Source organism: Acinonyx jubatus, chromosome B1 (assembly GCF_027475565.1).
Source record: "Acinonyx jubatus isolate Ajub_Pintada_27869175 chromosome B1, VMU_Ajub_asm_v1.0, whole genome shotgun sequence".
Lineage (NCBI taxonomy): Eukaryota > Metazoa > Chordata > Mammalia > Carnivora > Felidae > Acinonyx > Acinonyx jubatus.
In genome coordinates, this window is record NC_069382.1 from 79,541,698 (window position 1) to 79,568,855 (window position 27,158).

The 27,158-nt window shown below is 40.5% G+C and overlaps 1 protein-coding gene across 1 annotated transcript in view; it reads right to left on the reverse strand.

The window, feature by feature from the left end:
* CB1H4orf51 (chromosome B1 C4orf51 homolog) overlaps positions 1 to 20,113 on the reverse strand; it is a 31,703-nt gene extending 11,590 nt beyond the window's left edge. The window contains exons 1-2 of the mRNA XM_053216167.1: positions 19,332 to 20,113; positions 10,786 to 10,862 (exon numbers count right to left, since the gene is read on the reverse strand). Coding sequence (XP_053072142.1) covers positions 10,786 to 10,862; positions 19,332 to 19,564 — 310 coding nt within the window. The 5' untranslated portion in view covers positions 19,565 to 20,113. The remainder of the gene's footprint in view (positions 1 to 10,785; positions 10,863 to 19,331) is intronic.
* Between the last annotated feature and the right edge of the window lie 7,045 nt (positions 20,114 to 27,158).

Here is a 27,158-nt window from a genome sequence, read left to right on the forward strand (position 1 = left end):
CTCACTGGTTTTAATTTACATTTCCCTAATGACAACATTTTAATTTGCTTAAAAATAAATAAAAATTGATTTAAAAGAGAAAGGGGGACTTGCTTGGCATAATATGATGGGGTCTCTTCATTAGGAATGAGTCAAGGGAGAGGAATAGTTTTTGTCAAATGCTCATTGCTATTTGTGCAATTTTATGCTGATAAACTTCTAAAACAAGATATCTTAAGCTAAAGTCCAATACGGAGTCCAACAATTTATTCAGGTGAATTCAAGAAAAACCTGCTTTTTCACAGCTACAGTAAAAGCAGGTGGATAAAAAGTTTATGCTGCACAGTTAGTTCTGATTATTCCATTAGCTATGAATCCTTAGCCTTTCAAAGCTCTGTGAGACTTTTATAAATCCCACTGGACTGCCAGAGGCTTTGAATGGTTTTATGTCACCTTTTCTTTCAAGAATTATATGATAATCAGTAATTAGTAAATGATATTCTATAATATTAAAGTTTTATAGAAAGTATTTTTGAGGTATTTGATGGATTATGGGAAAAAACAGGCACTAGAATTTGTGCTAGACAGTCTATGAGGGATTTCTACTTATATGTCCATCTTTTGCCCAAACGTGGTCATCTTTCTGAGCATTTTTCTGACATTTTCAGAAATGTCTCTCATTTTCTTTAGTCTGTTTGTGGAGAGGAACATCAGCAAACCCACATATGTTGGAGCATGGTTAGCTAGTAATTTTTTTCTTTGTGAGTTCAAAGTTGACAAAGTGAGTCCACAGTGCAACTTGACATTGGTAGTTTCAGCTGGCCTTTTAATTAAGGACATTTAATGTTACCCTAATCTGCTAGTGTGTATCCACCTCCCTGTTTCCCTTCCTAATGTTAGAACTGTACCAAACTGAGCAATTTTGTTGATGAAACTAACAATATTAGTAACAGCCAACAAATTCTACCTTTACATTTAGGTCCTTAAATGTTGTGCCAATACTGATGTGATGCTACAGGTATTTGGTTTTTTAAAAGCATGTTATCAAGAAAGCAAGTGTAAGGGGCGCCTGGGTGGCTCAGTCGGTTAAGCCTCCGACTTCAGCTCAGGTCACGATCTCGCGGTCCGTGAGTTCGAGCCCCGCGTCGGGCTCTGGGCTGATGGCTCAGAGCCTGGAGCCTGCTTCCGATTCTGTGTCTCCCTCTCTCTCTGCCCTTCCCCCGTTCATGCTCTGGTCTCTCTCTGTCTCAAAAATAAATAAACATTAAAAAAAAAAATTTTTTTTTCAAAAAAAAAAAAAAGAAAAAAGAAAGCAAGTGTAAGAGAGCACCTGGGTGGCTCAGCTCATTAAACGTATGACTTTGGCTCAGGTCATGATCTCATGGTTTGTGGGTTTAAGCCTCCCATCGGGCTCTGTGCTGATAGTTCAGAGCCTGAAGCCTGCTTCAGATTCTGTGTCTCCCTCTTTCTCTGTCCCTCCCCTGCTTGTTCCCCTATCTCTCTCTCTTAAAAGTAAACAAACATTTTAAAAAATTTAAAAAAAAAATAAGGCATGTAATGGTCTGTATATTTGGTGAAAAATATTCTATCAGTATTAAGTTTCTTGAATATGATAATAGTATTATGGTTATGTAAGAGAACATTCTTACTCAGGTAAGTGCTGCGGTATTTAAGGATATACTGTTACGATATCTGTAATTTATTCTCAAAAGCTTAGCAAAGAAGTGTATACCAAGTATCAGTATAAAGAGACAGAGGGCGCACTGGGTGGCTCAGTTGGTTAAGCATTTGGCTCTTGATATTGGTTTTGGTCATGATCTCGCGGTCCTGAGATCAAGCCCCAACTTGGGCTCTGCTGTTAGCACCGAGCCTGCTTGGGATTCTCTCTCTCTCCCTCTCTCTCTGCCCCGCCCCCCCTCCCGACTCATGCTCTCTCCCTCAAAATAAATAAGTAAAAATTTAAAACAAGAGAAAAAGTTCCAGTTAACAAACGTGGCAAAATGTTAACAATTGACGAATGTAGGCAAGAGTAAGTAAACACTGATTGTGCAATTTGTTAAATTTCTCTAGGGATTAAAAAAAAATTTTTTTAAGTTGTGACTAAAGAATAAGGCACTTTCATAATTACAGATAAAGAAAGAGTGCCACTATCATATTTTATAATGGCTAAAACGAGGCAAGAAAAAGATTAGGAAAACCAGCATCATCCCAAATTCCACTGGAGCCATAACCAAGAACAGACCTAAAAACAGTACTTTGTTTTCTTCTAATCTCCTCCCCATACAACCCTGTGCATCCCCATAGGCAGACAGCACGGTTTGTTCACGCAAGCCCACTAAAATCGCCCAATAGAGTGCTGTCTTTTAAGTTCACAGGCACAATCTATTGCAGCTACCTCCTAGTTGATGTTATGCTTGAACAGTAAAGTGCACACGGTAACAGATGGCATCTTGTGACCTTCTTAATAACAGGCTTGGCTGCCAGTGTTCCTTTGTGTCCAGTCTCTGCAGGGAACTTGGATACGGTTGCCTTACACTTGAATATTTTCTGGCAAACTCATTTAACCATTTATGACACTGGTTCCTAATTCAAAATAGTCAGAGAGAGCAAAATAAAATCCCCAACTTCTGAAAGGGACATTGGTAATTCCTGAGTCTGGGGGTTCTATCCTGGGATTTTTTGGGGTGTGCTGGCAGTCACTCAGCATATCTGTCACTTGTTGTGTGGTGAGGACATTAATCCCAGGCAAACTGCTCATCAGGCTATCTAGATTTATCTGTCATCGATGTAACATTGTTGTCTTCCTATAGTTTAAAAGAAATGCACTTCCCACAGCAAAGCATACAAATGAGCCAGAAAGCAAACTAAATCCCATCGTTACAAGGTCCCTCTGCTCTGACCGCCCACACTAGGAGCGAATGTGGGGAGCCTGCAGCGAGTGAGGATTGTTCTAAGTCACCCTGTTCCCTCCGTTGCATGCCTGGGCAGCCAGTGGCCCGGCAGGCTGCACACTGAGACGAGGAGGGGGCGGGAATGAGGGCACTAGGTGGTGAGGTGAGGGAGCAGCCTGCCAAGTCCTCAGCTCTCCCACAGGGGCAGCTTTCGTCTGGCAACAGTGGAAGGCAAACAAGGGTGCCCTAAGAAAAGACAATGAAGACAGCCTCACCAAAGCCTGAGGAGTCTCCTCCTCCTGACAGGATGAACCTGGAAGGGCTGTACCAGGAGAAAAATGGTTACATCAGTCCCTGTCAGGCAACAGGGGTGGGTGCCTATGGTAAGAGTGAAAAGCATGGGGTCTTAGGGTAGAAACAACTCAGCTGACAGGCATAGGACTGTGTGGAAGAGAAAGACAAGAACCAGGTTTCTGTTTGTTCAGGGAGGTGTCATTCCAGGGTTTCTCCTGGTAGCTGGGGGGGAGGTGACACTCTTTTCTGTTGGCCCCATTTCTGCACTAATGAGAATGCCTCGGAGAGGGAAGGTCCCCCTGATGCCTCTGATGAGGGAAACAAAGGCAAGAGAAATGTAGCTTAAATTAAATCTGCTTGCAGCTTGCAGCTCACTGACACCTGAAGCATGCAGAGCGTGACCTTCCTCCAGGAACCCATGGCTGCCTCCATGTCTTAATGTTTATATTTTATTAAAGAATAAAAGTGACCTTATCTTAATAGCAGCTAGCCCCCCCTCCCCAAGGTCCTGAAAGCCTTGCTTCAAAATTCCTTAGAAACTTACTTAATCTTTATCCCCACTCCTTCCACAAACTTAAAAGTATATAATCAGTCACTCCTCACAACCGCAGTGCAGCTCTTTCTGCCCACAGGTCCTGTCCCTGTGTTTTAATAAAACCACCTTTTTGGGGGTGCCTGGGTGGCTCAGTCGGTTAAGCATCTGACTCTTGATTTCGGCTCAGGGCATGATCTCATGGTTTGTGAGTTAAAGCCCCACACTGGGCTCTGCACTGACAGCATGGAGCCTGCTTGGGATTCTCTCTCTCTCTCTTCCTCTGCCCCTCTCCTGCTCACATACTCTCTCTCTCTCTCTTAAATTAAATGAATAAACTTTAACAAACATCATCTTTTTGCACCAAAACATCTCAAGAGTTCATTCTTAGCCTTAGCTAAGCCCCATTTCATATTTTCATCACCCCTATCCGGGAAAAGCTGGCCTGGGTGTGAAGGAGCGTTGACTGGGGAGCTGTGAGTCTCTTCCGGAAAGGCAGGGAGCAGGTTGTCTGGGTTGGCTGCCATTTACTCCTTTCTTATTCCATCCCAGGGCCAACCTATTGCCCCTTTCTCAGATAGACTAGAAAACCTGTGGGCAAAGCCTCCTCTGTTCAGGCATGCCCTAACCCATCTGCCTCCACCTTCATTCTGGGCCCCCAGCCTCTAGGACCAATAAGCTTTGGAAATGGCCCAGAAACAGTACCAGAGGCATGTATCCCTGAGACATTATGGAAACAAGATTGACAAAACTCGAAAGCCACAAGACATCAACATTCCTAAGAAGTGGAAGGCAGTTCCCCTGCCTTAGGCCCTACAGGTACCAGCTATTCTGCTCTCTTTCCTCTCTCCCTCTCATCCCAAGTCATGTTTGCCATTTCTCATTTATACTACTGTATGTCTATGTTTCAGATTTGGGGTTTGCTTAGCTGTATCTCCTTCAGCCCATTGCGGACCTGGGGCCGGGATGGAGGAGTATATGTAACTAAAATCATGTACACATGCAATAGGGCCATACACTACTTATTTATGCAATTTTTAGAGTCTTACAATTTTATGTGCTACGACACAGAATTCTACAGACTGGCCACTGGGAACACAAGTCTTTGAAAGTTTGTTTCCGTGAAGACTACATTCTAATATTTAAAAGTACTTCATAAATTCCCTTTTGGAAGACAAATTACAAATAAGAAACTATCATTGTGGGGGAAAGTCCACAATGGAAGGTCCATAAAAACCATTGTTCAACACACAATTATAGGGCATCTGGTTTATGCTGAGCCCTGTCTCAGGTGCTAGAGATACAGAGACAAACAAGGTGGACAAGTCCCTGCTCTCATGGAACTTATGTTCCAGAAATGGAAAGAGATAACAAGTAAACAAATACAATAATACATAGAAAGCAAACTAGGCACCAAGATAGAATTTAAGAGGGAAAGATTGTGAAGAACTTATTTTAATTTTTTTTTAATGTTTTATTTATTTTTGAGACAGGGAGAGACAGAGCATGAACAGGAGAGGGTCAGAGAGAGGGAGACACAGAATCTGAAACAGGCTCCAGGCTCTGAGCTGTCAGCACAGAGCCCGACGCGGGGCTCAAACTCACGGACCGCGAGATCATGACCTGAGCCGAAGTCGGCCCGCTTAACCAACTAAGCCACCCAGGCGCCCCTGAAGAACTTATTTTAAATATGGTGGCCTGGGAAGACCTCTCTGAAGAGGTAACATTTAAATTCATACCTGAAGGATGCAGCTCAGCAGAGCTGGGATAATCACATTCCAACAAAGAGACTGTGTATATGCAAAGGTCCTGAGGTAGGAAATGGCTTAGCATTTTCAAGTTACTAAAAGAACAAAAGGGCAGAGGCATGCAATGAGACTGGAAAGATAGGGTCATGTTTGTGCAAGACCTTATAGGTTTTGGTAAGGAATTGGAATTTTATTGCAAGTGAGACAGGAAAAAGAAGTGAAAACATCTTGTTTATGTTTTAAGATCTCCCCGTGTGAAAACATGACTTGTGAAATAGTCTGGTGAATTCTCACTGCTTTTAGAAGTCTTTTGAGGTTTGGAGAAGTCTTCACAGAAGAAAAAAAGTGGGAGTAAAAGAATAAGTGAAAAAGAAGGATGTTAAAAATGGACACAAGTACTTGAACTAACGTGACAAACTATCTCCATGTTGTCCTCTTCAAATATTATTTGATTCTTGTAAATATTCTCCTAAACATCGTCATCCTTATAAGAAGCTATATACCATACAACAGTTCCAGGGAGCTCCTTCTAGGACTTGGAATTTGTTATCTGCGGTTAGGGAATATCCCAGGGAGATCTCACACATGTTGGCACATCTGGGCTTTGATGTGGTCATAGTATATAAAACCTCCTCCCTAGTCTATATTACATCTCCTGAAACAGCACGAATCAAAGAGGCCAGTGTACTGTTTTGCAAGGGTAACTTGGGCACATCTTAGAGGGGACACAGGCATGGTGCAAAGAAGAAAAGAAGGGAAAGGGCTTGCTGGGGAGTGCTGCCTTCTAGTGTGCTGCATTCCACCACATTCTTCAGAAATTGTTTCTGCTGGAGAGAAGGTTTTTAATTAAAAAAATTTTTTTTGCTAGTGTCTGTCTTAGCAGAGTATAAATGGAGAGACAGTTAAATTGTTTAACAATTTCCGTTTGTTGTAATGCAGTTTTATAATGCTTGATTTTTATTTGTTGAGCCCAGAAATAAACTTGCACATATATAATCAATTAGTTTACAACAAAGGAGACAAGAAGATACAGTGGGGTAAGGACAGTCTCTTCAATAAATGGTGCTGGGAAAACTGGCCAGCCTTACAGAACAAAACGAAACTAGACTACTTTCTTATGCCAGACACAAAAGTTAACTCAAAATGGATTAGAGACTTGGATGCAAAACCTAAGGCCATAAAACTCCTAGGTGAAAACATGGATGGTAAGCTCCTTGACACTGGTCCTAGTGATGTTTTCTGGCTCTGATTCCAAAGGCAAGAGAAACAAAAGCAAAAATAAAGCAATGGGACTACATCAAACTTAAAAGCTTCCGCACAGTGAAGAAAACCATCAACAAAACAAAAAGGCAGCCTACTGAATGGGAGAAGATATTTGCAAATGATATATCTGATAAGAGGTTAATATCCAAAATATATAAAGGAGTCACACAACTCAACAATAACAACAAATGTCCCAAACAAACCAATTAAAAAATGGGGAGGACCTGAGTAGACATTTTTAAAAGAAAACATACAGATGGCGAACATGTACATGAAAAGATGCTCAACATCACTAATCATCGGGGAAATGCAGATCAAAACCACAATGAGACATCACCTCACCCTGTTAGAATGGCTGTCATCAAAAAGACAAGAAATATTAAGTGTTGGCAAGGATGTTGAGAAAAGGGAACATTTGCGCACTGTTAGTAGAAATGTGAACTGGTGCAGCCACTATGGAAACCAGTATGGATATTCTTCAAAAAATTAAAAATAGAACTACCAAATGATCCTAGATATTCCACTTTTAGGTATTTATGTGAAGAACATGAATTTGAAAAGATATATGCACACCTATGTCCACTGCAGCATTATTTATAATAGCCAAGATATGGAAACAAGCTAAGTATCCATGGATTGATTATCCATTGAAGGATAAAGAAGATGTGGTATTCATATAATGGAATACTACCCAGCCATAAAAGAGAATGATATCTTGCCATTGATGACAACATGGATGGTAAGTGAAATAAGTCAGATGGAGAAAGACAAATACCATATAATTTCACTTTTGTGTGGAATCCAAAAAACAAAACAGACAAAGCAAAACAAAAACAAACTCTTAGATACTTGGGGTTACCAGAGGGGAAGGGGTATTGGGGTGGGCAAAATGAGTGAAGGGGCTCAATTGTATGGTGATGCATGATAACTAGACATATAGCATTGATCACTTTGTAGTGTATACAAATATCGAATTACAATCTTGTGCACCTGAAACTTCTATACCAATTATATACCATTTTTTTTTACTTCAGTAAGAAAAAAAGAGATTCTAATTTTTATTAGCTATTTTTTTGTTCTTTGAATGTGAGAGATGAGCATGTGATGGACCATAGGAGGGAAAGCCACAACCAAATCAAACACTTGGAAAAAAAATGATAATAATGCAAAAGGAAAAACCACCTTAGTTTAGGTAGAACAAAAGACTGAATGAATCTTTGAAAAGCAATTGTAAAAAAGAATTTGAGAGTATTTTTCCTATGATGATCATAAATCGCACTTAAGAACAGCCCATCTGATGGGGGCGCCTGCGTGGCTCAGTCGGTAGAGTGTCCAACTTTGGCTCAGGTCATGATCTCGCGATCTGTGAGTTCGAGCCCCGCGTTAGGCTCTGTGCTGACAGCTCGGAGGATTCTGTGTCTCCCTCTCTCTCTGCCCCTCCCCTGCTCATGCTCTGTCTCTCTCTCTCTGTCAAAAATAAATAAAAATTAAAAAAAGGAACAGCCCATCTTATTTGCATATTGATGAATATATATGTGTCTACAAAGAGACAATCAATAATAGATCAATGGTCATTTGATTCCATGCTTTACCTGCCATCATTAGGGGCTTCTAGCAAAATTACGGTTGATAATGCAAAAACTGGGCATAGAAATTGAAAAGAAACACAAGAAGTTATTATTTGAGTAAGTTAAATAATTCTACCTAGGTGTACTGTCACCTCTCAAGGAAGAGAGTAGTCATCAAGTTAAGTTAAAATGACCGTTGGAGGAGAGTGAAGAAGGCAACATGGGCCAAATCACTTAATAAGTCATCGTCATGAATGTATACACTTCTGTTGTTTCTTCCTTTCTTCCTACCAGTACTGTGCTATGACAGCAGAAGAGGAGGTAGGAAAACATCATGTAGTAGGAAATTGTTGCTTTTGCTTTCAAGGGGCGCCTGGGTGGCTCAGTCAGTTAAGCATCCAACTTCAGCTCAGGTCATGATCTCACGGTTTGTAGGTTCAAGCCCTGAGTCAGGCTCTGCGCTAACAGCTCGAGACCTGGAGCCTGCTTTAGATTCTGTGTCTCCCTCTCTCTCTCTCTGCCCTTCCCCTGCTTTCTCTCTCTCTCTCCAAAATAAATAAATCAATAAACATTAAAAAAAAAAAAAAAGAGGGGTGCCTGGGTGGCTCAGTCAGTTGAGCACCCAGCTTTGGCTGAGGTCATGATCTTACGGTTCAGGGGTTCTATCCCCACATCGAGCTCTGTGCTGACAGCTCAGCGCCTGGAATCTGCTTCAAATTCCGTCTCCCTCTCTCACTGCCTCTCCCCTGTTCATGTTCTGCCTCTCTCTCTCTCTCTCTCTCTCTCTCTCTCTCTCAAAAATAAAAAAAATAGGGGCGCCTGGGTGGCGCAGTCGGTTAAGCGTCCGACTTCAGCCAGGTCATGATCTCGCCGTCCGGGAGTTTGAGCCCCGCGTCAGGCTCTGGGCTGATGGCTCAGAGCCTGGAGCCTGTTTCCGATTCTGTATCTCCCTCTCTCTCTGCCCCTCCCCCGTTCATGCTCTGTCTCTCTCTGTCCCAAAAATAAATAAACGTTGAAAAAAAAATTAAAAAAAAATAATAAAAAAATAAAATAAACATTGAAAAAAAAAAAAAGAACTTCCACCCATCCAGCTCCAGGACCACTCAGCTACCAGTGCTCACAGGCCATGGGTAATTAGCATGGTTAATCAGAATTCTGAAGGGCAGAGATAGCAGTGTAAATGCAATAGGACTGGACTCTGCACTACTCAGATCAGATGCACTGTCACCTTAACTTACTGCGAATGACGTGATCAGGCTGTTTAATTCCCCGTACCCTAGCTCAGACTTGTCTTGGAGCTACACAGTGTGTTTTCATTTGTGTTCATTACTGCAAAGGGGAGAAAGAAAGTCTGTCCCGATTTTAACCATAGCACAAATGGTTAGCTGTCCTGTCCTCTTGCCCCAACAAACCATAGAAGAACACATAAAATCCACTTCAAATGTACTATTCCAATAAAGCCACATTTTACTAGGAAAGCCCGCAGGATAGTGATTGTCCGAGGCAGCCATTAAAGACGTTTATCTCCATTATTTGGGAAATAGTGTCCACTCTGCACCCACCACACATGCACGCGTATTAAACCTTTAAATACTAAGTGAGAAAAATGACCAGAAGATTTTATAAAGTGCTAAAAAGTCCTAATTTGAGATTTCAAGTCGTATTAAACCTTTGAAGATGGCACCCTGAGAGATGGAAATTATATGGGAAAACCTATTGTGTTTTTTCCTCAAAATCAGCCTGCGTGTGGCAGGAAGGCTAGTTGTTCCCCTCTATACTGTGAAGTTGTTACCAGGAAGTGGCCACCCAGCCGAGGAACCCATTTGTAAACAGTCTGGAATCTAGGTGGAGCCTTGTGTCTACTCCCATTGCAATGTGACCCTGAGAGAGGCACATACGTCATTTCCAGGCTGAAGTGAGAAAAAAGTTGTGCCTTCCCTACCCTTTAAATGGAAACAAAGAACTCTGGCACCCCAGGGGATGGTGGAACCCCCAAATAAAGGGAATCTGTGTCCCTGGAGCATGTGGAACGTCTGTGCCTGCAAAACACCCACCTTGGGCTATATATAAAGAAAAAAATGTTTTATTATGCTAAGCAACTGGAATTTGAGGTTTCCATGTTTCAGCGGCTAGTGTTATTCTAATATAACTAAAACAGGGTGATGGTGGTGGTTATAGATGAGTAAATATAGCTTACTTGTTGGTGGTTTATAGCTTTGTTTTCTCTTCTAAGTTTTTTGATGTACCCAGTCAAGTTCAGAATACCTTACCTGGATCTCCAAACTCTGGTAGAAGTGACATTCTGGGACTAATAGGGATGAAGACATTTTGGCCCCAGAATAGCTCATTTTTAAGAATCACAGATCCAGGGTGCAACATATTCGTTTTCTCCCTAAAGACACCTTGTCTTTCAGAGGCAAATGGAAACCATGTGGACTATACTCAAGAGCCTAAAAGTTACAAAGACAGCAGCCCTGGCAAATGGGCTCGCAGCTGACTGCCGCACTTACCCTTAGCATCTGTAGACTCTGGGGAACCAGCCCTGCAGAGTGTGGGACTGAAGGCAGAGCCATTAGGTGATGACACCCTTAAGCAACTAGAAGAAACAAGTTATGAGTCTGTGGGTGATGAGCCACAGCCTATGGTTTTAGAGGGATTTTCACTCATCTTTTCATTTGACTCCATAAACTTTTGCTTCTGCTCCTCCTTCTGCACTCCCAGCCATAACCCTGCACTCCCATTAAAATCAACCCAAGCTGGACTTTTTATTATCTAGTGATTTGTTTGTTCTATTTCATCATAAAAGGGTAAAACATTCAATTTTTCTACATGAAAAGCTCAAACATTAAGTTCATAATTGTTTTAACAGGATTTGTGAGTCTTTCTCTCCGGAGTGTTTTTTTGTTTGTTTTTAATGTTTATTTGGTTTTGAGAGACAGAAAAAGAGAGAGCATGAGCGGGGGAGGGGCAGAGAGAGAGAGGGAGAGGGAGGCACAGAATCCGTAGCAGGCTCCAGGCTCCAGGCTCCAGGCTCTGAGCTGTCAGTACAGAGCCCGATGCAGGGCTCAAATTCACAAACTGTGAGATCGTGACCTGAGCCGAAGTCAGATGCTTAACTGACTGAGCCACCCAGGTGCCCCAGGGGAGTTGTTTTCAAAATAAGTGCTATGAGTGGAACAGGAAATATTACAGTAATTGTGTTGATTTCCGAAAGTGTAGAATTTAATAGCAGAGGAGTAATTCAGGAACTTTCAGATACTGTGTCTATCATTCAAAACACGTATGATACTTTAGGCAAGCAGGGTTTTGGTGGGAAGCAGTTATTTTGTATAGAATGGGCAGTCATCAATTTCTAGAGTGCAGCACATTGTTTATGGCATCTAATTAGAGGGAGAAGAGAGTCTCCAAGCTCCAGGGACCTGGAACTATGTGTGTGAGGTAGGTGTAGAGTGGAATTGATGTTAGCCTAGAGAGTCGTAAAATGCTCCTGGACATTCATTCAGCTAACAAACTAGCCCTAATCATCCCTGAGACAGGGCCTGGTATCCCACCCTACATCTTCTCCTAACATAAAGCAGCAGATGAGTCACCTGAGGGTGTGAATTTTAAAATGCAGATTTCTGGGGCACGTGGGTGGCTCATTTAGTTAAACGTTGGACTTTTGATTTTGGCTTACATCATGATCTCACGGTTCATGGGTTTGAGCCCTGTGTTGGGCTATGTGCTGTCAGCGTGGAGTCTGCTTGGGATTCTCTCTCTCTCTCTCTCTCTCTCTCTCTCTCTCTCTTTGCTTTCCCCTCAAATTAAATAAATAAATATTTAAAAAAATAAAAATAGGGGCGCCTGGGTGGCTCAGTCGGTTGAGCGTCCGACTTCAGCTTAGGTCACGATCTCCCGGTCTGTGAGTTCGAGCCCCGCGTCGGCTCTGGGCTGATGGCTCAGAGCCTGGAGCCTGTTTCCGATTCTGTGTCTCCCTCTCTCTCTGCCCCTCCCCCGTTCATGCTTTGTCTCTCTCTGTCTCAAAAATAAATAAATGTTAAAAAAAATTTTTTTTTTTAAATAAAAATAAAATGCAGATTTCTGAGCCCAATCCAACTAATTAATTCTCAGTAGGTTTGGGGTAGGTCCAATACAGGTAGTCAGTGGACCAGTTTACTAATGTCTATGGGAATCTTCTTTGCTTCTCTTTATATTTTTTATCGCCTAAGCAGACATACCCAAACACTATGGTTTGGGCTGTTTTTTTAAAATGATATATAGAAATACATATAAATGAAATTATATAATACATGCTGCATCTGGCTTATAGTGCTCATTACATTGTAACATTATGGTTATACTCAATATGGTATGGTATATGGTTTGTGAATTTCATTTTTAAAAGTCTCTTTCCCATTTTGCTAGTGGATTGTCTTTTTCCTCCTAGATTATAGTATGTTTATACTATATTATAGTTACGAGCCCTCTGTTGGTCACTGAGTTGAAAATATCTTCATCCTCTCTGTGGCTCACATTTTCCTACCTTTAGTGGTGTATTTTCTTACCAGAACTTCTTAATTTTAAAGTGGTTCAACTTATACAACTTCTTCTTTGTGTTTAGGGCTTTTTGTGTTCTGTTTAAGAAGTCTTTGCCAACTGCAAGATCAAGGTATTCTCTGTCATCTAATGGCTTTATTGTTTTGCCTTTCATACTTAGATCTTTGATTCATCTGGAATTCATCTACCTAGAATGGCCTTTCTCCACTTCTCTGCCACCTTTTTCATAAATAATTGTCCATATATACAGAGGTCTGTTTGTAGGCTCTTTATTCTGTTCCATCGGTCTATTTGTCTATCCTTATGCCATAATACCGTCTTAATTATTGAGGCTTTATAGTACATTTTGTTATCTGTAGAGCAATCCCTCTAACCTTGTTCTCTTTTGAGGGTGTCCTGGCTATTTCCTTGTCTTGAATCATCTTGTCAAATTCCATAAAAACACCTACTGGAATTGCATAGAATCTATAAATCAATTTGCAGAGAATTCATATTTTTACAACTTTCAATCTTCCAATCTAAGAACATGGTTTATCTCTCCATTTGCTTAGGTCATCTTTGTTTTCTCTCACTAATGTTTTACAGTTTTCTGTGTGGAGATCTTGCCCATCTTTGATTACATTTATTCCTAGAAATTTGACATATTTTGGCCTACTGGTAAGCACTACATTTCTTTCATATTTCCTTTTTTTAATTTATACATTCATGAAAATTTTGTATCATGCTATCCTTTCCTTTCTTATAAAAATTCATTTATACATTCCTTCATTATAACAACGTTTCTGCTCTCTGTTCCCCTTGTATTATTTTTGTAACAAACTAATGCTCCATATTCGTCCAGTGGCTTTCGATAAGGCCTGGCTCAGTTCCTCTTCACTTCAGAAGCATGGTCCAATGTACTGCTGCTTTTTCATAAAGGGATTTGTCTGTATAAGTACCAAGTCAGAAAGGAAAATCATTTCAAATACTTCAGGACTGTTCTGCAAGGCGTGGTCAGAGTTATCATAGCTTTCATCTTTTCTGGGTTTGTACTCCTCCTGAGCAACAGTGAGGCCACCCGGGAGTCCGAGGTTGAGATAGGCAAGCAAGCATTGCCCTAGAACGTAAAGGAGAGTACTTAAACCCCTACAACATCCGGTTTTGTAGATTACTCAACTGAAAAGAGCAACTGAAAGAGTGACTACTCAAAAGCCCCTGGAGCGACACTGAGTTTGGCATCAGGTGGCCATGTTGCTAGAATGGGTCTTTCACCCTCTTACAAAGTGGCATTTCCCATTGTTTTCTAATCATAAGAATCATGTGGAACATATGGTAAACATTCAGATTCACTGGTGCTCCAATCAGAATTTCTAAGGTGAGTGGCTTGAGAATCATTCTTTTTAACAAAACGGATCATTCTCATGATCAAACAAGTGTAGGAACCATTGCTTTCAAGAACTATCAACAGGACAGTTTCAGTGCCACAAACCCTGACATTCTTGCCAAAGTTCTGCAGTTTTTCTTGAAAACACACTCGTCAGATTGTTGCACACCTATGGTTAACTTTGAGAGTTTTTGAAAAGTTGATTTTGACAGTTCTTCCAGGATTTTTCTGTTTTTATAGAGGAGTGGATATACATATATCCTCCCTCTGCATTCTGGAAATCCTGACCTTCATCAGTTATTATTACTGCTGCTGTTGTGATTGCTATTATTATAAAATGTACGTAACCTAAAATTCACCATTGTAGCCATTTTTTAAGTGCACAGATCAGTGGCATTAAGTACATTCACAATGGTGTACAACCGTTGTGCATCTATCCATTTCCAGAACTTTGTTGTCATCTTATCATTATTGACATTTACCTCTCTCAGCTAGCTTGAAGTAGTATTTGTCAGGTTTCCCCACTATAAAGTTACTGTCTTTTCTCTTTCTATGGTCAATGGAAGAAAGTCGCTGTGCACAGCTCACACTTAACTACTCTGAGTTATGCTCCACCTCCTTGAGTACAAGATAACTACATAAATTATGAAAATGTTCTGCATGAGGGATGTGTCCTTTCCCCCCTCACTAATGAATTAATTTAGTCATTCATTTATCAGAGTATGGACTGGTGCCTATTTTATACTTTGGACTATGATCCAACGCTGCTTTATTTTGTTGCTTAAATTTTTCCAGCTTTGGTCATTGGGAGCTCTTTCAGTTGGCTCCATCATTTTTGTTTTGTTTTATTTTGTTTTGTTTTGTTTTGTTTGATGCTTTCTTACTATCTGGCACTACAAGATACTCCAAACTCATCTTGTATATCTTCTGCTTCAGTCTGAGAATCACCATTTGTCCAAGAAACTCTGGTTCCTTTACTAGACGATAGTATTAAAAACTAAAATCTGGGTATTTGGTGTGCTCACTGTTCCAAGGTCTTATTTCTAGGCCCTCTCAGCCGATGTCCCATACTGATATGGGCTGCACACAGGGACCAAGGAAGCACACGTGTGCATACTAATCTGTGTATATACATAAGGCGATAAATGTTTCTTTACATAACCATCTATATCTATATTAAGCTAAACACGTGTTCATACTGATGTACTCAATTCTAATCCATTACTACGTGGATCATTCTATCCTCTTCCCTTTGTTTATCATTAAGTTCCCACTCCAACATCCACTGTCCATCTACTTGATTGTTCAGTTCCAATATACATATAGTGGTTTCAGAATTGTTGCCTGTCCCCCTATAGGAAACAACTTTATCAACTAGAGTACAGAGGTTATGTATTGTTCCTTTAGCCTTTTAGTCTCGCAATCTCCATTCATTTCTAAAGTCACTTAGATCCGGGGCCCATGGGTGGCTCAGTCAGTTAAGCATCTGACTCTTGATTTCAGTTCAGGTCATGATCCTAGGTCATGGGCTTGAGCTCCATGTCAAGCTCTCTGCTGACAGCACAGAGCCTGCTTGGAACTCTCTCCCTCTCTCTCTGCCCCTCCCCCCCAAATAAATAAATAAACTTAAAAAAATACTTAGATCAACACTTTATTCCCACACCTCCTTCCGTGAGCTTGTTTCATACATTTGTAATATACATTTATATCGCTTTGTCACATTTTGTATGCCATCCTGGGAACCCTCCTACTTCCTAAATAATTTCTTTAAATCTATTCATATTAAATGTTACTCTTTACTCTGTAAAGTACTATGGGTTTTCATAAAAACTTAATGTCTTATAGTCACCATCACTGTTTCATATAGAATAGGTTCACTGACCTAAGAAATCCTTGTTCTTTACCTACTCAGCCCTCTCCTATCCCCTGTCAATCACTGATCTATTTACTGTCTTAGTTTTTCTTTTCCAAAATATCATATAGTTGAATATGCAATGTGTGCCTGTCAGACTAGCTTTGTACAGTTAGGGCTATGGAGCTAAGATTCATCCATGTCTTCTGTGGCTTAATACCTCATTTCTTTTTATTGCTGAATTATAGTCCACTGTGTGGATGTGACAGTTTTTTATTGATTCACCTATTGAAGGACATTTTGTTTCCTTCCACTTTGGGGCGATTATGAATAAAACTGCTATAAACATTCACATGCAGGTTTTTGTGTAGATGTAAGTTTGCAGATCAGTTAGGTAAATATCTAGGAACGTGACTGCTAGATTATATAGAAAGACCATGTTTAGTTTTGTAAGAAACTGCCACCCCTCTTTGTTTTTAACCGAGTTCCCTATTTGTTTCCTTCAAACACAAATAGCTTGTTTCCCTGGTGATTGTTTCCCTCACCAGACTATAAGCTCCATGAAGACAAGAGCCATATGTATGTTTTGAGCACTGATGTGGCCCCAGCATCTATCCTAAAAGACCTCACATATAGTAGCAGCTTAATAAATATATGATTAATGAATGAATAAAAGAAATAATTTAATAAAAAAAGCATCAAGACTTAAAATTATTTATACCGAGCCATATCCCTGTCTAGGCATTCCAAAGGGCAACTCTTTTTTTTTTTTTAATTGAAGTGCAGTTGACATACATTAGTTTCAGATGTCAAAATGCAACTCCTATTTTAACTTTGGCAGACAAGTGGAATTGATAACCCACAGTCTACGTTTTATACCACACTAATCTCCCTTCTTCCAATGTTTCTTGCATGGATCTTTCTTTTTGCATGTTTATGAATTTTATATATTTACTGTTAAAACTGATTCAGAACCAAATGATTGAGACTTCTACCAATTTTCTTCCATCTTGTTTTATATGGCTAGTCAATGTATGTGGTGAATAAATAAGTGAAAAAAAGGTCTTGTGTTTTGTACACTTAATATTTACCTGCCTTAACACATTTTAAATAACCAGTCATTTTATATTTTATTCAAAAATCCCCCTTGGACCATTTTCATTGTATAGCAGTGTAAAAATGTCTGCTTAGAGCCTTACAAAATTTTAATCAAACAGCTTTTGCTCAGAACTTAAGACATTTGCCTTGGGGCTAAAATTAACCAAGAAAAAGATTAAAAACAAAAGCAAATTTAGAATTTAATCAGTGCTTTCAAAATGAGCTGAATCTGCCCTTCATCTTCATTTATAACACTTACTGCTTTTTAACCTGTAACAGAATAAGCTGTAGTTATGCCAACGATATATTTACATTTCTGAGGTCCCCCCAAAAAGATAAGCCTCACAAGGTTGGGGTCTTTCATGTCTGCAATGTCACAAGAGGGCATTGGTTGGACTGATGCATGAGATGATCACACTCTGAATAGGACACAGATTTGAAGTTCTGGACATTTTCACCAGATGTCGTATTTCTGTACTTTTTGAGTTACTAATTTTTTTTTTTTTTTTTTCCTGCTCTGATGATTGGATCTGTTTGGATACCAGATTTCAAACACTGTTTTCAGAGAAGATGACCCTGGCCATGCATAAAGATTCCTCTATCTGGCCAAAAGGTATTTCAGAATTCACAGAATTAGCAAAAGGATTTCCAAAAATAATTCAAGTGTCAACATACTGGAGAGCAACCAAAAATACAGAGACTAGAGGGGCGCCTGAGTGCCTCAGTCAGTTAAGTGTCTGACTTTGGCTCAGATCATGATCTCACGGTTCGTGGGTTTGAGCTCCACGTAGGGCTCTGTGCTGACAGCTCAGAGCCTGGAGCCTGCTTTGGATTCTGTGTCTCCCTCTCTCTCTGCCCCTCCCTCACTTGCACTCTGTTTCTCTCTGTCTCTCAAAACTGAATAAACATTAAAAAAATTTTTTAATAAAAATACAGAGATTAGAGTGTGTTGGAATAAACTAGACAAGGCATCTAATAGAAGAGGAATTCTCTGGGGCGCCTGGGTGGCTCAGTCGGTTGAGCGTCCGACTTCGGCTTAGGTCACGATCTCGCGGTCTGTGGGTTCGAGCCCCACGTCGGGCTCTGTGCTGACAGCTCAGAGCCTGGAGCCTGTTTCAGATTCTGTGTCTCCCTCTCTCTGACCCTCCCCTGTTCATGCTCTCTCTCTGTCTCAAAAATAAATAAAAACCGTTAAAAAAAATTAAAAAAAAAAAAAAGAAGAGGAATTCTGAGACATTTTTGTTTTCAGCACTGTTTTGATGATTTGGAAAGACCCGGAAGGCAGTACAGTTAATAATTATTAGGACATTATTTGAGAAATTACTCACATCTCAAGTTGGAGTCAAAAATCCAGTCGATTTTCAAATACATTTCCAGAATTTGGATGAGATAGTAGACAATTAATATACAGAGGGACATATTTCATAACAAGTCCTCATAGTTTTCCACTTTTGCTTTCTGTCTCAAACTCACTGAGCTATTTGTGGTTGTCTGATCGTACTTGGATTAAACACTTCTTTGCCTTTGTGCATATTCTCTTCTCTATGCAATATGCTTTTCCTTTCCCCACCTCCTAAACCAGCTCAGAGGAAACCTGCTTCACTGAGATCTTTCCAGAAACACAGTACCCCTTCCCCCACCACAGACACCAATAAAATGTCCTTCCTTTGTGATTACTTATTTCTATAGTTTCAGTCACCATATGAAACAAATTCTTTTTTTCTATGGGCCTTTGGTAAGACTGAGCTTAAATACTCAATGTCTTTCAGGACCTCAACGCTTGCATTTATGGATAGATGATACAAGGTGGGGAAAAGAGGAGGATTTTGTCAACTTTCCTTCTGCTCTGAGGGAATTTTTCAACTTCTAAAAGTGGAAAAACTAGACAAGAAACAAACTGAAATTCTCAGGAGCACCTCTTTGCTGAACAGAGAATACAAAATACCTACAATTTAATCAAACACTCACATTTTTATCTCTTCAAGAGTAGATAGTTATACATGATGTTGGGACTAAAAGAGAATATAATCATAATTTCAGCTGGTAACTGACATTTAGCTCTTCTTCCAGCTGACATTTACACAGGAAAATACACAGAGTTAAAAGTCTATGAAGGCTCTCAGGGTCTACAATACCTTCTTCCTCCTACTAGCATTCTTGTCTATTTATAGTGACATATCCAGGTACAAATTACAAAGAAGTCTTACTGGTTACACTCAGGCCAATGCTGTCCTGCTTTAAGAGAAAATCGGCTGCATGTGGACTCATCCAGTTGTTTTTTCCGGTAACTGCCTGCGTATGTCGTCACAGAGGAATGTGACCACCTTGCTTCATTCTGCCAAGATATGCCAGCCTTGCGTCTGATCAGATCGAACTCTTGAGAGGTGAGAGGGCTGAAGGGCAGAATAATTTGTGGAGTCAAGTAGAAGAAGTGTGACATCGCTACGGATGCCCTGCTCTGAATGACAACTTTTCAAGCCCTCTACATAATGGAGAACTAATTTCTTTTTAGTATCAAGAAATAATTGACTGGGCTCACCAAACTTTGTAACTCTGATGCTCACAGAACGTATAGGCTTAACTCTCTTAAAGTTGCCAAGCAACAGAATGCAAAATTCCACAAATTCTACCCCCAAGCCCCAGATTTTAACTAGCAAATGCATAAGGTATAGAACGTTCTGGCCTTTGCTCTGAGCAATATACTGCCGCAAATTATGTCAAGAAAGCAGGGGGAAACTGCTTTCCTAAATAAAATAGTGAATCCTAATGAGGGTGGTTTAAGAGGTGGAAATGAGATAAAAGAACAGTGCCAAGCATTCATTTTTTTCTAAAGACTGGGCTCCAAGGATCTGGAAGCAAAATGAACTGCTTGTGATGTCAACAATAACAGGTGACTCAGACAGCTTCTCCTACGTCATAGAGCAATGGTGCTTCAGCTGGCTACACAACTAAAGTCACCCCAGGAGCTGTTAAAATAAGCAGCAACTCAGACCTCACCCACCCCCCCATCCCACCCCCATAGAGCCTGATTTAACTGGTCTGGAGTAGGGCCCAGGCACTGGTATATTTTAAAGGCTGACTCCTGAAGAATTCTAAAGACAGCCGGGGTTAAGAATTAAGGTCATTGAAATACCACTGTGAGCCTTTTTTAGGTTGAGAGGTGATAGTATTCAATCTTCCATTCACGTGATTTCCTCCATCCATCACTACTAAATATGTTTGCCTATCCTTCTCCACATTAACAGTTCATTGGCAAATCAAAATAGGTTTTTCAGCTTTCATCCTTTTATCAGCTCTTGGAGGGGCACCTGGACGGCTCAGTCGGTTAAGCTTCCAACTCTTAATTTTGGCTCAGGTCATGATCTCACAGTTGGTGGGATCAAGCCCAGAGGCAGGCTCTGCACAGACAGCTGGGTGCCTGCTTGGGATTCTCAGTCTACCTCTGTCTCTGCCCTGCCCCCACTCTCCCTCTGCCTACCCCCCCCCGCCCAAAAAAAAAAGAAAGCAAAAAAAACCTATCAGCTCTTGGAGTAGTTCTCCACCTTCAGTGTTCATTCCCATAACCTGTGGAATTCTTTATAAACGCTGATGTCATACCTCATCTGGATGCAATCAGAGGCAACTCTGCCAGCAGATCCATCACCAGCATTGAACAACCAGCATCTCCATAGGTGTTTGGATGAGCACCTACGGGGCCTGCTAAACATGCAGAGGCCTGAGCCCTGCTTTCAGGGACTGCACAGGTCTGAGGAGAAGCCTAGGAATCAGCATACTTACATTGTTATGTGATTCTGATGCAACTGGTCTTTGAACACTGGGAATGGTGCTCCAGGAATAGAATTCAAACAGCCCTTTATAGTGAGGCTGGGGCGCCTGGGTAGCTCAATCCGTTAAGCATTCGACTTCGCTCAGGTCATGATCTCACAGTTCGTGGGTTCCAGCCCTGCACCCCGCGTCGGGCTCTGTGCTAACAGCTTAGAGCCTGGAGCCTGCTTCAGATTCTGTGTCTCCCTCTCTCTCTGCCCCTTCCCTGCTTGTACTCTGTCTCTCTCTCAAAAATAAAATAAAACATTAAAAAAGTTGTTTTATAGTGAGGCTAACATACTACGGGCCATGTTTCTTTGAGAATAAAATTACTGGCAAATAATTTGTAGTATTTAAAGTTAGGAGTTTCTTTCCTTAAAACTGTAGCTGGGAATATAAGTACCCTCACCCTAGAAGAATTAGGCAAAGATTTCAGACCCAGCTGCTGTTTTTCCCATGGAACTGGGGCTCCTTCCAGAAATCCAGATCAGATAAAATGGAGATGCAGAGGGAGGGAGGGAGCCGAAAACCTGGCTACCAGCACTTTTGAACCCACCCAGTGTCAGGTAATAACCGTGCATATGCTTCAACCGTTCTAGCGAAAACGGTGGTTTTAAAGAAATCTCTTCTGGAAGTATATATTATTTGGGGACAGGAAAATATATAGAACAGATTGTGAAAGACTATTTGTAGAAAACATTTAAAAGTTTTCTTCTTAGGTTGTGTGGCAGTCTATAAACAAATCTGTGACAAAATAAGCTCTTTAAAAAAATAAATTGTGGCATAAGTGTCCTTTATTATCACATTCCCACCCTTTATATTATTTTTGTTTCTTCTTCCCAAATAAATGATGATATCACTTTAGCAACTATAACCTCCAGAGTGGTGAAACTGCAATTTAAGTGAAAGTGACTCACATTGGGTTTAGGGGGAATTAGAGTTTAGTTCATCAGTCTATTAGATGTTGAACAAGTCTGTTAAAAATAAGTCGAACTTCAAATTAGAGAATAAATAGAACAGACTGACTGAATGTGTTATCATAAATATTTAAGCTCTAAAATCAGAATTCTAAAGGACTTCGAGCTCATTCTTTGTTCTCATTTTATCAGATGCTTCATTTCTCTTGGACACATCCAGTGCTGGTTTGTGTGGTCTGACTTGCTTGCTGAGAGTCTGAACTCTCTAAAAACCTCCGTTTGCAACTGAATGATAGCAAACTATCCCGTTCAGTCCCTGGTTTGTTAAATGTGAAGAAAATGCTGATCAAGAGCACTAGAACAATGAACTCTGGATTGTGAGTGAGATTTAGTGAAAACAGAAGCTTCCTGAGTGAGTGGCCTCATACCCAATAAAACCAGCAGGTGGCGTACTGGCAGGTGGGTAGGCCTTGACCAGGCTTCTAAACATAAGCTGATTGTTCTAATGAGGTGTTAATAGGCATTGATGAAAAGAGTTTCGTGGTTAAATAAGTTTGGGACAAGTTGGTATAAGTGTTTTTTTGCTGTAGGACTTAGAGCCTTTGATATTTCAGTATGCCTAATGAATCATTCAAAGGGGCCTGGATAGTGAAGCATTTTCTAAACTTCCTTGACCACAAAACTCCATTAGTGGGGTGGAGAGCATCTCTGGGTATTGCTATTCTATGGAACAGTCCAAGAGCTGAAAAGGCTAGTGGTCTCTATACCTAAGATAATGGCTGGTCTGCAGTCTCTGGAATTTACTTACTCTTGACTAGATCTCCAGTTTAAACCTTGGACAGTACTTTTTAAAAATTGGCGGTAATTTTTAAAAATTGAGATATAACATCAAGTAATAAAGGACACGAATATACTTTACATATATGTACATTCACGTAACTTCTACCCAGATGCATAAATCTTATCCCTTTCCAGCCAAAAGTTTGTGTGTGTGCACACACACACACACATACCCACTATTTCCATCACTGCAGACTAGATATATCAAGGCTGTATTCTGTGGAGGCAGAAACTTACTGATGCCATTCCAAGACGAAACCAGGAGGAAAGCAAGTAATATAAAGGCCAGAAAAAGCGGGAATTCCCTTGAGAAAAAAGATCCCATATGAAGCCGAAGCTTCGATCTCAGCGAAAATCTGTTTCCCCCCAAGGTGCCAAATTCTGATATTTGGATAAGTGTAGCCAACAGCCGAATGAGCATGCATGTGTTATAGTGAATAACTGTTTGAGTCTGTCAGTTATACTAATATCAATTCTCAGTCCTTGATCTTAAAATACTTCTTCATACTTACCAATTCTGTGATTTGGAAATTTTTATTTACTTATGGATCAAAAAACGTGGTCTAGGAGACACAGGAAACCAGTTGCAACAGGACTAGATGGAAATAAAAGAAGGGTAAAGTGCAAAGGAACAGGAAAATAAAACTGATAAAATTAGGAGAAGCTTCAAAGAAAGCCTCTTGTCTTTCCTGAGATTTATTTTTGGTTATGTTTACTATTTGAAAATTGAAACCGATTACAATGTATACACTCTGATCCCAATTTTGTTTAATAAAAAGTATATGTGTGTGTAAGAAAAGACTTAGGGGGCTATAAATAAAAATGTTAATACTTATAGCTGAGTGGGAGGATTACATGTGATTTTATATTTTACATTGCTTTCTTTATTGTCTAAACGTTTTACAATGAATGAGTTCAGTGCCAAGGTATGATAGAAATTATGGAATACCAACAAGAGCAAGGAATTTTTACAAGAGAAACATGAGGCATCTCTCGTGTTCCTTTGGTTTTATGGGCTGTCAAGGGATCGAGGGAGGGCGGAATTGGAAGGTCAAAGAATGTATTCTTATATTTGGGGTGGAGAGGAGTGTAATAAAATTTTTGTAGGAGTTTCCTTTTTCAAGTTACACTCAGACAATTATATTAGTTTCTTTGGGCTTCCCTAACAAAGTGCCACAGACTGGGTGGCTTAAAACAATAGAAATTGACTGTCTCATAGTTCTGGAGGCCAGGGGTCAAGGCGTCAGCAGGGCCCATGCTCCATTTAAAACATGTGGTAGAACCCTCCCTCACCTCTTCCTCGTGGCTGGTGGTTTCCCGGCGATCTTTGGCACCCGTTGGCTTGCAGCTGCGTCACTCTGGTCTCTGCCTTCATCATCACAGTGTTCTCCTTGCGTGGCTTTGTCTTCACATGATTGTCTTGTTATAAGGACATCAGTCATACTGCATTGGGGCCCATCCAACTCTAACATGACTTCATTCTAGCTGATCACATCTGCAGAATCCTTATTTCCAAATAAGATCACAGTCTGCGATCTTGGGGATTAGCACATCAACATATGTTTTAAGTGGCAAATTCAAACCATAACAGTGATGGTATATGATGGATACTGTATGGTCAACAAGCAATATACTTTTCAAAACAGCTTGTTTCTAATCCATGTAATAGATCACTGAGTAAAGGGAAGTAGATTTGAGTCTGAGTCATACTGACTGCTTAAGCAAATCACTTCACCCCTCTGAAACTCATTTTCTACCCAATTTATCTACATAATTTGTTCTGTAGTGGAAGTATACATCATTGCCTGGCCCACCTCCCAAACCCCAAGAAACAGTGCCTTACAAACTGTTTTTGATGAACAAAAAGGAACCATATTCATACTTTATCCCATCCCCTGAAACACAGGTGGAGGTGGGCAACTGATTCCAAGAAACCCACCCAGAGATTTCCTTCCATGAGCTCTACTGCCTCCAAAAGATGAACAGGGCAATCACATTTCCATCAGGAATTTGAAATTGGGAACCAAGAAACTATGAAGTGTTAATGCGGGAACTAGAACTATAAAATAATGAGATAAAATTGGAAATCGAAAGGGCCTTGATGGTCTAAGAAAACAGCTATAAAAGAGTAAAGTCTAGAATGGTACAGAAAAAAGAGAGAAGCAGAGGTGTCATGACTGAAACTTGCTAGTTCATGTGTGAGAGTTGCCTCCATGGTGTCTTCGGTTTTCTGCTCTTTGGATGTGATGCAGCTACATGTGTGTTTTTCTTCCTGTTTTGAGTATTTATCCTGTCCAGTGTTCTCTGAACTTCCTGAATCTGTGGCTTGGTGTCTGCCATTAATTTTGATTTTTTTTTTAAATGTTTATTTTTGAGACTGAGAGAGAGAGAGAGGGAGAGAGAGAGAGAGACCACAGGCAGGGGAGCGGCACAGAGAGAAGGGTGTACAGGATCCGAAAATAGGCTCTTTGCTGACAGCAGCATACCACAAGATCATGACTGAGCCACCCAGACGCTTGGCCATTAATTTTGGATAGTTCTTAGGTATTATTACTTGAAATATTTCTTCTGTTTCTTCTCCTTTTAGTATTCCAATGGCTTGTATGTTTTATCGTTTGAAATGGTTCTTGAATGTTCTGGTTTTTTCATCCTTTTAATCTTGCATTTCAATTTGGAAAGTTGTTAATGGCCTATTTTCAAGCTTAATGATCTTTTTTCTTGGCCATGTTGAGTATACTGATGAGCCCATTGAAGGCATTCTAAATTTCTATTTTTTCTAGCATATGCTTTCAATACTTTCATAGTGTTTCCATTTCTTTGCTTAAATTTACCATCTGTTCTTATATGTTATCTATTTGTCCCTTAGAGCTTTGAATATATTAATCATAGTTTTGTTTTGTTTTTTTAAGTTTATTTTGAGAGACAGAGAGAGCGTGTGCATGGGAGAGGGAGAGAGAGAATCCCAAGCAGGCTCTGCACTGCCAGTGCAGAGCTGGATGTGGGGCTCAAACTCACGAACTGTGAGATCAAAACCTGAGCCGAAATCAAGATTTGGATGCTTAACTGACTAAGCCACACAGACGTCCCAATCAGTTATTTTAAACTCTCTAATAATTCCAATATCTGTGCATATCTGAGTCTGATTCTGATGACTGATTTGTCTCTTCAAACTATGTTTTTTTCTTGCCTTTGGCATGTCTTGTAATTGTTGAAATCCAGACATAATGTATTGAATAACAGGAACTGAGGTAAATAGCCCTTTAGTGTGAGGATGTATGTTAATCTGGCTAAGTGTTGGGATATATTTCATGTTTGTTGTAGCTGTAGGTGACAGAAGCTACAAAATCCTCTAGTGTCCTTGTTTTTGCCTCCCCTCTTGACTTTGGGCTTCCTTACATACTCCTCCTCAGAGAGAGTCTGTATCTTGCAACTCTTTCAATGGTAATTCACTTGCATTATCCTGAAGCCCTGTTCGGATGATGATAATGTGGGGAAAGGAGGAGTGTTCTATAAACTTATGATTAAATATCAGTCTTCTAAATTGTCCTGTGTCCTTGGGCTGTGATCTTTGCAAGTATTTCTCCCCTAGTATAGCTTCCCTGACTCCTACTCCCTACCCCATTCACTGGCCACAGAGTTCCCAATCTATTCCCTTGAAGCCATGACCCCTGTTGACCTCGTTCCCTTTCCCACATTAGGTGAGGGAAAAAGAACAACAACAACAACAAAAACCACTAGGGGTTGGGAGGAATGCCCTTACCCTAGCTTGGATAAGGCCCCAGCAAAGTCTTTTCTCCTGAAGAGTAGTCCTTATGGAGAAGATCCTGGGTTTACTACATGATTACTCTTACTTTCCTCCTGTCAGCGCCACGAGGGGATTTTTCTTGGGTCTTCACTGTGACAACACGCTTCCTGCAGGTAAAATCCATGAAAGTGTGTGGGCCCCGCAAGACTGCAGCCCCAGGAGTTTCTTACTCTCCCACCAGTTCCCACTCAGACTTAAGCAGTTCTTCAGAGTAACCACTAAAGCATTCCTACTAATTTATGGCTCCAACAGTCTCTTCCAGATAAGCAGACCCTGGCTGTGACTCTCTGGCTATACCTCTATCCCCAGATTTCACGGTGGTGGTTTCTCCAGAGGTCCAAGAAAGAGAATTTTCAGTTTGACCAGCTGTCTCTAAGTTGTAAGGATGAGAGTGAAGACTTCCAAATTCTTTATGTGTCAGAGTTTAAAATGTAGGTCCTCATCATCACCTCCTTTCCTGAAGGCTGAACTTTGATTCCTATCTTTGGATTTTCACGAGATCCCCATGTTTAACGTAACTCTACCTTCTCCTGAGTGTGGGTCAACCATGCAATCAAAAGACCTTTGTCCAAACTTCATTGCCTGTCACGAGTTGCAGCTTCTCCAACTGCATAAAGGAGGTAGTTAGGCTGAAGAACTCTAAAATCTTCTGTTAATCAGTTAGACAT